The sequence below is a fragment of the Trichosurus vulpecula genome, chromosome 2, assembly GCF_011100635.1.
Source record: "Trichosurus vulpecula isolate mTriVul1 chromosome 2, mTriVul1.pri, whole genome shotgun sequence".
NCBI classification, from domain to species: Eukaryota; Metazoa; Chordata; class Mammalia; order Diprotodontia; family Phalangeridae; genus Trichosurus; species Trichosurus vulpecula.
The window spans coordinates 379,120,584-379,134,301 of record NC_050574.1 but is presented as its reverse complement, the minus strand read 5'-3'; the positions used below and the strand labels follow the sequence as shown (position 1 = coordinate 379,134,301).

General features: G+C 38.2%; 1 protein-coding gene across 4 annotated transcripts in view; it reads right to left on the bottom strand.

Moving 5' to 3' along the window:
- Positions 1–13,718, bottom strand: part of AGPAT3 (1-acylglycerol-3-phosphate O-acyltransferase 3) — a 189,195-nt gene that overhangs the window by 31,998 nt on the left and 143,479 nt on the right. For all 4 annotated transcript variants that reach the window (XM_036745906.1, XM_036745907.1, XM_036745905.1 and 1 more), the window contains one exon: positions 12,504–12,730. In XM_036745906.1, the coding sequence (XP_036601801.1) occupies positions 12,504–12,681 (178 nt within the window). In that variant the 5' untranslated portion in view covers positions 12,682–12,730. The remainder of the gene's footprint in view (positions 1–12,503; positions 12,731–13,718) is intronic.

Sequence of the window (13,718 nt, the reverse complement as noted above, 5' to 3'; positions counted from 1 at the left end):
TCGGACCAACCAGACCAGGAGCCGGGCGGAGTGGGCCCTAGCGCCCTGAATCAGTGAGCTGAAGCAGTTACCAGACTTCTCAACCCACAAACACCAAAGACAGCAGAGAAGGTTAGTGCGAAAAGCTGCGGGAGTGGAAGGAGTTCACAGTTTAGCCACTGCCCCCAGGGCAGCGGAGGTGGGGCAGCTACAGCTGCTGTTGCTTCCGGCCCCAGGCCCCAGGCCCACCTGCTGGGAGGAATTAAGTGGTGGATCAGAGCAGGAGTGCACAGCCTGCTGAAGATCCAAGCCCAGTCCGGGTTGGGGGGTTCTTGGGGAAGGAGGAGTGCTGGTGTGGCAGAGCTGGCGCATCCCCCCCAAACATGGAACATAGAACTCTTTAGTCTACAAACAGTCATACCCCGCTGAAAAACTCAAGGGTCAAATTAGTTGGTTGGGAATATGGCCAGGCAGCAAAAACACACCGAGATTCAGTCTCAGACTTTGCATTCTTTCTTTGGTGACAAAGAAGACCAAAACATACAGCCTAAAGAAGTCAACAAAGTGCAAGAGCCTACATCAAAAGCCTCCAAGAAAAACATGAACTGGTCCCAGGCCATGGAAGAGCTCAAAAAGGATTTGGAAAAGCAAGTTAGAGAAGTAGAGGAAAAATTGGGAAGAGAAATGAGAAGGATGCGAGAAAACCATGAAAAACAAGTCAATGACTTGCTAAAGGAGACCCAAAAAAATACTGAAAAATAAACTGAAGAAAACAACACCTTAAAAAATAGACTAACTCAAATGGCAAAAGAGCTCCAAAAAGCCAATGAGGAGAAGAATGCCTTGAAAGGCAGAATTAGCCAAATGGAAAAGGAGGTCCAATGGACCACTGAAGAAAATACTACCTTAAAAATTAGATTGGAGCAAGTGGAAGCTAGTGACTTTATGAGGAATCAAGATATTATAAAATAGAACCAAAGGAATGAAAAAAATGGAAGACAATGTGAAATATCTTATTGGAGAAACCACTGACCTGGAAAATAGATCCAGGAGAGATAATTTAAAAATTATTGGACTACCTGAAAGCCATGATCAAAAAAAGAGCCTAGATATCATCTTTCAAGAAATTATCAAGGAGAACTGCCCTGATATTCTGGAGCCACAGGGCAAAATAGAAAATGAAAGAATCCACCGATCGCCTCCTCAAATAGATCCCAAAAAGAAATCTCCTAGGAATATTGTCGCCAAATTCCAGAGCTCCCAGATCAAGGAGAAAATACTGCAAGCAGCCAGAAAGAAACAATTTGAGTATTGTGGAAACACAATCAGAATAACACAAGATCTAGCAGCTTCTACATTAAGAGATCGAAGGGCTTGGAATATGATATTCCGGAGGTCAATGAAGCTAGGATTAAAACCAAGAATCACCTACCCAGCAAAACTGAGTATCATGCTCCAAGGCAAAATATGGCCTTCAATAAAATAGAGGACTTTCAAGCTTTCTCAATGAAAAGACCAGAGCTGAATAGAAAATTTGACTTTCAAACACAAGAATCAAGAGAAGCATGAAAAGGTAAACAAGAAAGAGAAATCATAAGGGACTTACTAAAGTTGAACTGTTTTGTTTACATTCCTACATAGAAAGATGATGTGTATGATTCATGAGACCTCAATATCATAGTAGCTGAAAGGAATATGCACATATATGTTTATGTGTATATATATATATAAATGAATGTGCATGCATGTATATGTGTGTGTGTGTGTGTGTGTGTGTGTGTGTGTATATATATATATATAGATAGAGAGAGAGAGAGAGAGAGAGAGAGAGAGAGAGAGAGAGAGAGAGAGAGAGAGGAAGGACACAGGGTGAGTTGAAGATGAAGGGAAGATATCTAAAAGAAATAAAATCAAATTAAGGGATGAGAGAGGAATATATTGAGAGAGGGGGATAGGGAGAGACAGAATGGGGTGGATTATCTCGCATAAAGGTGGCAAGAGGAAGCAGTTCTGTGGGAGGAGGGGAGAGGGCAGGTGAGGGGGGAATGAGTGAATCTTGCTCTCATCAAATTTGGCCTGAGGAGGGAATACCATACATACTCAACTGGGTATCTTACCCCACAGGAAAGAAGAGGGAAGAAGATAAAAAAGGGGGGGGGGGAGGATGGAGGGGAGGGCAGATGGGGGTGGAGGTAATCAAAAAAAAAACTTTGGAAAGGGGACAGGGTCAAGGGAGAAAATTCAATAAAGGGGGATGGGTTGGGAAGGAGCAAAATATAGTTAGTCTTTCACAACATGAGTATTGTGGAAGGGTTATACATAATGATACACATGTGGCCTATGTTGAATTGCTTGACTTCTTAGGGAGGGTGGGTGGGAAGGGAAGAGGGGAGAGAATTTGGAACTCAAAGTTTTTGCATGCAACTAGAAAATAAGATACACAGGCAATGGGGCGTAGAAATTTATCTTGCTCTACAAGAAAGGAAGGGAAAAGGGGATGGGAGGGGAGTGGGGTGACAGAAGGGAGGGCTGAATGGGGAACAGGGCAACCAGAATATACGTCATCTTGGAGTGGGGGGGAGGGTAAAAATGGGAAGAAAATTTGTAATTCAAACTCTTGTGAAAATCAATGCTGAAAACTAAATATATTAAATAAATAAATTTAAAAAAAAATAAGAATAAGTTACGAGTTCCCAGGAACTTTTTGCCAGCAGAGGTTGGAGGAGTACAAGCCTTACTAGAGAATGAACTCTATTCTATCTCTGGCTATAAGAGAAGTTTAGGAGTTGGCCAGCAGAGAGACAATAGCGTCACTATTGATTACAGCCCAAGGGCAGACAGATAGTGACAGCTCGGCTGGGAACTAGGAAGCAACCAAGGCAAATGTAGCTAAATACTTCAGCAGCCAGTCTGTCCCAGTATTCACACACAGTGCAATCCAATGTAAAAATTATACAAAATGGGCCTGTGATAAGACCACTATATACCAAGGTGTCCCCTTACCCCTCGTGGGTAAGCCTAATTTTTTCTAACAAAGCTGTCCCCCAGTCTTGACTGTTCCCAGGGAGTTAAGGCTTAAACTTGCCTCCCTTAACGCAGCTACTTAGTGGCTTTTGGCCATAATGTAGACGTAAAAAGGCAGGTGGAGACTTGGCAAATGTCTCAAGATCTCAGGCCAGACCCTGCCCTGCTGCTCAGATGCTTTCCATAAGGAGGCCAGGGAGACTGTGCCTACCCAAGCTAAGTACTACAGTATTCTCGTTCCTTTCTATGCTATAGCCAAATTAACCTCCTTTTGTTAACTTTTAGATGACTTACAAGATTCTCATTTTGTTCCAACACCAAACCTAAACTAACAGGGTACTGGCCTGAGTCAGCTATGCTCAATAAAGGAGTGGGCATAAGATGTTTCTGTATGTATGGCAGCATGTCACTGTTTGGCAGGTTTAGAACATCCTCATTTGATTTTTACATATGACACATTTGAAGGAAAATCATGTTATTCATTATCTCCAACTCAGAGAACATAGGCATGCATAGCATGTGGGCCAGGTATACCTGTGTATGATCTCATGCTGGTGACTAGAGTACATTAAGTATATACATTGTACTGACCTAAAGGCCTTTCAAAAATAGGAATGAGGTACTAGTATTCTTGAGTGTAATTCAATTAGAAGTCTTTTGTTTGATAACTTTTGAGGAATCTCCACCTCAGGAAATGAGGTTTATTCTTTTGTCCCTCTGTGTGTTAACTGTTCTGTTGAACTCATAGCAGCTAGTTTTCAAGATGGAGGACTACATGCTCGCCCACATGGCCATGTGTGTTTACTACCTAGTCAATCCATAAGCCAACAGAGAATGTCAGCTCCAGAAGTAGCTAAATAAAGCAGGAGAGTTACAGTTACAGAAGCAATCTGGCTTTGCAAGACTCCAGAAATATGAAGACATGAAGAAAAATCACAGAATTAATTGGAAAAATGAAGAAAGACAATTAAGACCATTTGGGGCTGTAGGAACAACAGAGGAAGGAGAAACAGATACTTACACAAAACAGAAGTATGGGCAGCAAACAGATTAAAGATGAGCTAATAACTACAGTGATAGAAGACATTTTAGCTCTCAATGGAACTTTGAATACACAAACATGGAAAAAAAAAACCCCTACAAATAGCCAGAATTAAGAATTTTTTTAGAGGTTCTCTTTGAAGTTTTTTGATTAAAAGATAAATATAAGAACATGTGGGATTATGCCCCTCAGGGGAACAAGCTGTACAGACCTGAAGGACCCTGGAAGTGAACAGAGCAAGAGTTAAGGTTGTAGTAAAAGCACCACTGTGAACCCTGGAAAGCTGTTTCTTTTTTCTTCTTCTCAGCCCTTCTACAAAGAAGGAAGCTCCCTCCTCTTCCTCATCTCCTATCACTCTGGTGCCTTCTGCCACCATCTTCTCCTTCACCCCAGTCTCACAGGAAGTGGCCTTACACCTTATCAAGGCAAACCCTTCTATTTGCACAAGTGATCCCATTCCTTCCTGTCTCCTCTAACAGACTACTTCCTCTGGCATCCCCCCTCTATCACTTATTTTCAATCTCTCTCTCTCTGTCTACTGATTCATTCTCGACTTTCCTATAAACATGCCTACGTCTTCCTCATCCTGAAAAAATCTTCACTCGATCCTTCCATCCCCAATAACTACTGCTGTGTATCTCTTCTACTCTTTATGGCTAAACTCCTCAAAAAAAGCTGTCTACAATAAGGACCTCATTTTTTCTCCTCTCACTCTCTTCTTAACCTCTAACAAACTAGCTTTCAACCTTATTTTTCCATCAAAACTATTCTCTCAAAAAGTAGGTGTCAAGGAGTAAAGTGTTAGAAACTGAGAAGGTTGAAGTGAGATGGGTTAGAAGGGCTTTTAATGCCAATACTCTCTGATCCAGTGCTGTTCCCCAAACAACACACTCCATCTCTCAGCTCTGGGCATTTTCTTTGGCTGTCCCCCACACCGGGAGTTCTCTCCCTCCTCATCTCCATCTGTCGCCTCCCCCAGCTTCCTTCAAGGCCCAACCAAAATTCCATCCTTTTTAGGAAGCCTTTTCCAACCCCTCTTAATGTCATCCCTCTGTTAATTATTTCCTCTTGATCCTGTATATAGATTGTATATATTTTGTATTTGTTTGTTATCTCCCCCATTAGACTGTGAGATCTTTGAGGGCAAGGACTGTCTTTTATCTCTTTCTGTATCCCCAGTGCTTATTTACCCCAGTGCCTGGCACATAGTAGGCGTTTAATAAAGATGGAATGATTTATTAATTGTTACAACCTCTTATTAATCTGATTTCACAATATCCTCTTTCCTTCTGTCATCTAAGTGCTGAATAACATATATTGTTTTAAATTAAAGGGTATTGAAATTTCTTTGCTAATTTTGAGATACCTCATGCCATAATTGGCCAGGAGACAATGGCCTAAAGCCTGTAATATTTTTTTCCTACCGCTCACTTAGCAAAAGTACTCAATGAAAAAAAGTTGGAAGAACAAAAAATCCCGGCCTAATCAATGATTCCTTTCATTTTATCAACCTACTTCCACCTACTTCTTCTCCCATACCCTATTTCTTAATTTCACAAGCTTTCATTCTTTCATCATTCAGTTGTAAAACTTATCACCCTTGTCCAGACTTTCCTAACTAGAAAAGAGGTGGTGATTCATTCTCATATGAAACTCCAGTAACTCCCTCTTTATTCATCACCCCAATAAATACAATCGAACATAGATGATACTACATTTTAAAAACTAAGTCACTAAGAAGTCCATTAAGATCCTCATGTACAGTTTGTTGTTCAGTCATTTTTAGTTGTGACTGACTCTTCATGACCCCACTTGGGCTTTTTTTGGCAAAGATACTAGAGTGGTTTGCCATTTCCTTCTCCAGCTCATTTTACAGAGAAAAGTCAGGCAAATAGGGTTAAGTGACTTGCCCAGGGTCACACAGTCAGTAAGTGTCTGAGACCAGATTTGAATTCAGGAAAATGAGTCCTCCTGACTCCAGGCCCAATACTCTATCCACTGAGTCACCTAGATGCCCTAGGATGGGTATATACAGTCTATATAATAATGATTACTTATACATAAGAAGCTGTGTGAAAGAAATTATTTAGGACATTTGTGACCAGGAAGAGAGGCAGCCTAATCATGTAATAAAATAATAATCAATATAAGTATGGTATAAGGGACACACTGATACTCCTGATATATGAAAAAAAGAAAAATATTTACAATGTGTTCAGTAGATTCTTTATATGGTATTAATGGGAAAAGTGGACAACTTTTATGTATAATTAAGAAAGTTTGGTGGAGTTGTAATTTGCTCCAGTGGAGGCTAAAGTCAAATACACCAAAGTAAAATAATACCATTAACAGTGTTTTGTGGAGCTCCCTATCCTACTATAATTTATTAATGTTACTCTTGCCTTGTATATAGCTACACAGGCTACTCAGGCAAACATCAAAAAAATTGCATTATATAAACCATATTAGGAACAAATTAACCCAATTCTCCCTCTCATTCAAAAGGTTTTTCACCAAAATAAAGAGAAGAGAAACAGCCCTATCACTGTATATCTGGACTGAGTCATAATTAAAATCTAAGTTATCAAGTCACACTATATAGTCACAGTGAAACCAAAAGGCACACTATCATAAATGGCTAGAACAGTGCTATAAGGAGATTTTTCTTCTTTTGAAAATCTTACACCTGTATTCTGTGGTTGGGGAGTTGGGAAAAGGATAATGTTGCAACCAGAACTATCATTTTATTCAAGAAAATCCACAGTTACCCACATAAGGTTGATAGGATCCACAAACTAAGTGATTTCTGAAAGGCCAATCCAGAAGTCATATTGTTAGGGTTTTGTCACCTACTAAATAAAAGATTCTGTACATTCGAACAAGGGATACATTGCTGTGCAATAAAAATTTCTTAAGCTCTATAGTATGCTGCACAAAACACAGAGATAATGAAGTAATTGCAGTATTAAATATATATGCACCAAAGGGCATCGCATCTAAATTCTTAAAGAAAAAGTTCAATGAGTTACAGAAGGAAATAAAACAGTAAAACTATACTAATGGGAGACTTCAGTTTATACCTTTCAGAACTAGATAAATCTAATCATAAAATAAATAAGAAAGAAGGTAAAGATATAAATAGGTTTTTATAAAAGTTAGATATGGACTTCTGCAAAAAACAGATTGGGAATAGAGAGAAATATACCTTTTACTTAGTTGTACATGGCAATATCACAAAAACTGATCATGTAGTAGAGCATTAAAAACTTCCCATACAAATGTAGGAACAAGACTACAGCAGTATACCACAAAGATCATACATTTTGACTAGACTGGATTTATACTAGGAATTCAGGACTAGTTCAGTACTAGGAAAACTATCAGCACAGTTGACCGTACCAATAGCAAAAACAACAAAAGATAATAAGCTATCAAATACTAAATTACTATGGTCAATTGCTTCTGTATATTGTGTACTTAATCTATTCTATCAATCAACCACTCTTATCCAGTTGCAGATTGTTTTGGTGATTATTGTTTTGCAGTATAGTTTAAGATCTAGTACTATGAGGCAGCCTTCTTTCATTTTTTTTTTTATCAATTCCCTTGATATTCTTTACCTTTTGTTTTTTCATGAATTTCATTATTATTTTTTCTAGCCCTATAAAAACATTCTTTAGTAGTTTGACCACTATGAAACTTCAATAAGCTATTAGGGCAAGAACTCACTATTTAACAAAAACTACTAGGAAAACTGGAAATTAGTCTGGCAGAAACTACACATAGACCAACATTATTAAGATAAATAATCTTGAAAAGTGCAATGGCTCCAGAAGACTAATGATGATGCATGCCTCCAACATTATAGGAAAAGGTGAAGATATAGAATGAGAGATACATTTCCAGTTCTTTAGTCATTTCAATTGTGTCTGACTCTTCATGAACCCACTCGGGTTTTTCTTGGCAAAGATATTGGAGTGTTTTGCCATTTCCTTCTCCAGCTCATTTTATAGATGGGAAAACTGAGGTAAAATGGGTTAGGTGACTTGCCCAGGGTCACACAACTAATAAGTTTCCAGATATGAACACTATAATACAATTTTGTTTTGCTTGACTAACTTTGACAGACTTGGCTCTTCTCAACAATACAAGGTTCTAAGACAACTCCAAAAGACTCATGATGGAAAAGGTCACCCACATCCAGAGAAAGAATTCCAGAGTCTGAATGCAGATTGAAGCAAACTATTTGCTCTCTCTTTTTTTGGTTTTGTTTCTTCTTTCTCATGATTCATTCCATTGGTCATAATTCTTCTTTACAACCTGACTACTGTGTAAATAAGTTTAATGTGAAGGTATATGTAGAACATATATTATATTCCATGCCATCTGGGGGGGGAGGTGGGAAGGGAGGAGGGGAAGAAAATCAGGAACTCAAAAACACGTGGAACTGAGTGTTGTAAACTAAAAATAAAAGTCTTAATAAAATAAAATAAAATGCCCATACCCTTTGAAAATAAAAAAAAAGTTAGTCAACACAGATGCAATGTGTCTGTGGTTGTGCGCAATGTTCTCCGAGTTCTGCTCCCTTCACTCATCATAAGATCCTGTAAGACTCTCCAGGTTCTTATGAAGTCCATCTGCTCCTCATTTCTTATAGCACAACAGTATTCCATTACATTCATACACCACAATTTATTTTGCCATTCCCCAACTGATGGACATCCCCTTGATTTCCAATTCTTTGCCACCACAAAAAGAGCTGCTATAAATATTTTTGTACATACAGGTCATTTTCCCCCTTGTATCATCTCTTTGGGATACAGCCCTAGAAGTGGTATTGCTGGGTCAAAGGGTACGCACATTTTTATAGCCCTTTGGGCATAGTCCCAAATTGCTCTCCAGAATGGTTGGATCAGTTCACAACTCTACCAACAATGCAATAGTGTTCTAATTTTCCCACATCTTCTCTGGCATTTATTGTTTTCCTGTTTTGATACGTTAGCCAATCTGACAAGAGAGATGTGGTACCTGAGAGTTGTTTTGATTTTCATTTCTCTAACCAATAGTGATTTAGAGCATTTTTTCATATGTCTATAGATATCTTTAATTTCTTCCTCTGAAAACTGCCTGTTCATATCCTTTGACCATTTATCAGTTGGGAAATCACTTGTATTCTTATAAATTTGACTCAGTTCCCTGTATATTTTAGAGATGAGGCCTTTGTCAGAGACACTGGTTATAAAAATTCTTTCCCAATTTTCTGCCTCCTTCCTAATCTTTGTTGCATTGGCTTTGTTTGTACAAAAACCTTTCAGTTTAATGTAATCAAAATTATCCATTTTGCATTTCATAATGCTCTTTATCTCTTATTTAGTCATAAATTCTTCCCTTCTCCATAAGTCTGACAGGTAAACTATTCCCTTCTCTCCCCAACTGCTTATAGTATTAGCCTTTATATCTAAATCATGAACTCATTTTGACTTCATTTTGGTATACGGAGTAGGATACTGGTCTATGCCCAATTTCTGCCATACCATTTTCCAGTTTTTCCAGCAGTTTTTGTGAAATAGTGAGTTCTTATCCCAGAAGCTGGACTCTTTGGGTTTATCAAAGAGTAGATTACTGTATTCATTGTCTACTGCATCTTGTGTACCTAACCTATTCCACTGATCCACCACTCTATTTCTTAGTACCAAGTAGTTTTGATGATTGCTGCTTTATAATACAGTTTAATATCTGGTATTGCTAGGCCTCCTTCCCTAGCATTTTTTTTCATTAATTCCCTTGATACTCTGGATCTCTTGTTCTTCCAGATGAATTTTGTTATTATTTTATCTAGCTCTATAAAATAATTTTTTGGTAGTTTGATTGATACACCACTAAACAAGTAAATTAATTTAGATAAAATTGTCATTTTTATTACATTAGCTCAGCCTAACCACAAGCAATTGATGTTTCTCCAATTATTTAGATCTGACTTTATTTGTGTGAGAAGTGTTTTGTAATTGTGTTCATATAGTTCTTGGGTTTGTCTTGGCAGGTAGGCTCCCAAATATTTTATAGTGTCTACAGTAACTTTAAGTGGAATTTCTCTTTCTATCTCTTGCTGTTGGGCTTTGTAAGTATTATATAGGAATGCTGTGGATTTATGTGGGTTTGTTTTATATCCTGCAACTTTGCTAAAGTTATTTATTATTTCAAGTAGTTTTTTACTTGATTCTCTAGGATTCTCTAAGTGTATCATCATATTATCTGAAAAGAGTGATAACTTAGCTTCTTCTTTGCCTATTCTAATTCCTTCAATTTCTTTTTCTTTTCTTACTGCTAAAGCTAACATTTCTAGTACCAAATTGAATAACAGAAGTGATAATGGACATCCTTGTTTCACCCCTGATCTTGTTGGAAATGCATCTAGCTTATCCCCATTACATATGATACTTGCTAATGGTTTCAAGTAGATACTACTTACCATTTTAAGGAAGACTCCATTTATTCCTATGCATTCTAATGTTTTTAACAGGAATAGGTGTTGTATTTTATCAAAAGCTTTTTCTGCGTCTATTGAGATAATCATATGGTTTCTGCTAGTTTTATTGTTGATATGATCAATTATGGTGATGGTTTTCCTGATATTGAACCAGCCTTGCATTCCTGGAATAAATTCTACCTGGTCATAGTGTATTATTCTTGTGATAAGTTGCCGTAATCTTTCTGTTAATATTTTATAAAAAATATATTTGATAACTGTATTTCAATAATTGGTTTCCTTTGTAATCCCATGTATTTTATTTTATATATTTAAAACCATTATTCTAAGAAGGGTTCCAGAGGCTTCACCAGACTGCCAAAGAGGTCCACGACACAAAAAAAAGATGAAGAACTTTTGCCTTACACCATATTGCTTGAGCCTACGCCACATAAGATATGGTTTAAGGAACTGGTGTTGTCCAACCTGAAGAAGAGGACACTCTAGAGGTGCTGGAGAAGGGGACATGATAGATGATGATAAGTAATAGAAAGGCTTTTATGTGTAAGAAGGATTAGATTTGTTCTTTTGGGCTCCAGAGAACAAAAACTAGGAGCAATAGGTGAAAGTTACAAAGAAGCAAATTTAGGCTTGATGTGAAGAAAATATTTGCCATCCAAAGCTGGAATGGGTTGCCTTAAAATGCTGTAAAGTTTCCTCCTCCCTGGAGCTCTTCGGGCAAAGCGTAGGATAGGTCCACTTGTCAGGCAGGATGTAGTGGGGACTCTTTTTTCAGCTTTTTTCATCAATTAGATGGCTGATGAAGTTCTTTCCAATTCCTTAATTCTGTGACTTCAACACAGATGATAAGGATTGTGATAGGTAGTCATACATAGATTAATAAAAGAATTGATGATGGGGAAGCTAGGTGGTGCAGTGAATAGAGCACCTGGAGTCAGGAGGACCTGAGCTCAAATTCAGCCTCCGACACCTGACACTTTCAAGCTGTGTGACCTTGGGCAAGTCACTTAACCCTAATTACCTTGCCTTTCCCCCCTCCAAATAAAATAAAATAAAAAGATTGATGTATATCATTGAAGTTGATAGTACAAATTGTTAGTGGACTTAGCACACTTTGCTGACTTTCTCCAGCAGAACTCAGATATGGTAGCAGAGAAGGTAGATGGTGTATAAGACAGGCTTGGGTATTAGCAGGTATTAGAAAGAGTGGAAGTACATGGGAGAATGGAGGCAGGAGAGCTCAGTGAAGTAGCTAATTATAGTTTCAAAATGTTAAGGAGGAAGAGAGGGTGATGCTAGCATAGGGGTGGTGGGCAGGGAAAACAAGGGAACCAGATAATCACAATGGTGTTGAACAGCATGTGCAAGATGAAGGGAGCTGCATGAGAGGTAGGACATTGTGGTCAAGGGGATTTTGAAGTTCAGGATCTTGGAAGAGGAAGAGTTTTGAGTGATGGTGGAGATCTAGAGTGTGATCATCCCTACAAGATGTTGGGGCAGAATGAGAATGGAGGTGTGGAATTAGAGATTAAGAAGTTGAGGGGCCAGGGTCACTAGTGTGACAACTGAGGAGATTATGGAAGGGAATGCAGTGAAGAGAAAGACATTACAGATATGCATGTCATTGATGAAAGAGGAAAGTGTTCTGCTTGCAAGTCTATGGTGTAGAGAATGACAAAGAGAATGTTATGAACCAAACTTTAAAGGAATAAAGTGACCTCTTAAGATGAAGAATGCATTTTTTCAACTTACAATACTCACTAACTAAACCCTATAAAGCCATAGGATATTTCTACTGGCTAAAGTTTAACAGCTTCTGCTTTATAAAAATATATTCCACATTATAAATTGTGTTCAAGTGATCTCAGCATGCCGAAGGCTGGTAAATGATATATCTGCAGTTGTAAACAATTCAACAGTTATGTTACATCTAAAATGTCTAGCTCTTTCACAATTCAAAAAAATACTCACGGCTCCATAGTGAGTAGGAAAGGCGACAATTTACTCTTCGGTAAAACTGCTTGTTGATAGGCCAGAGGACAAGGGTGAGCAGCTGGATGAAGTTAATGATAAGCCCGCTTACAACAAAGACAAACCCAATGAGCAGATGTACAACAAACTGAGTCTTCAGAAATGCAAGTAGGCCCATGGTAATCACTTAGTAGTGGGTACAGGGTCCTTCACTTAGCACGGATGTCCTGAAAAGAAGAGGAAAAATGTTTTAGTGATGTTTTCCAGGACATCACGACAATGACAACAATGACGGATAACTACTAATATTAGTAGTTCACATTTATACAGAACTTTTATAATTCATTCACAAAGCACTCTCCTTACAGCAATCTTATAAGAAGTACATAAGGCTCTTTACAATTTAGAAAACAAGTTCAGAGAAGTTAAAGCAATAATGAAATAAGCAATGAGGGTCAGAGAAATTAAGCATTTATGCACATGACTGTGGCAAATAAATCATAGTCTGGACTAGAACCCAGGTCTTCTTATACTAAGTTAGGACTCTTTCAGCTGAAAGGCCAGTGTGTAAACAATGAAAAAACTTAAAGGGCTCCTATTTATTGCCTCACCTTAGGACAATGATCCCAAACTATCGGGTTCTTTTAAAAAATTATTATAGACTCAATAACAAAACATAAACACAATCAATTAAATACCTTTGCAGCTACTATATCCTGCAGACACAATATGGCTTAGTGGATAGAGTTGGTCTTGGAGCCAAGAAGATGGTTCAAGTCCTGCCTCTGACACATACTGGCTGTGTGATGGTTGGCAAGTCACTTGGAGGGCACTAAAACACTAATCATTTAAACTGACCTACATTGGTAGAAGAAGTTCCAGCACCAATGAAATCACAGGTCTAGTACCTGTCCCTTTCCCTTGCAGCTACCTGCATCCAAAGATTTTTAATTAATAAATTAGTAATTTTTCAGTTATTTCCTCTCTGAAGTTTGGCTTCTATCATTCAAATGAAACTGCTGTCTCCAAAGTTATTAACAATCTCTTAATTACCTCTATCCTCAATCTTCCTTAATCTCTCTGTAGCCTCTGACATTATCACCCTCTTCTCTCTAGATTTCTATAACAGTGCTCCCTCCTGATTCTTCTACCTGACTACTCCTCATTTTTCTTTAATGGTCTTCATTCAGGCCACACCCACTAACCATGGATGCT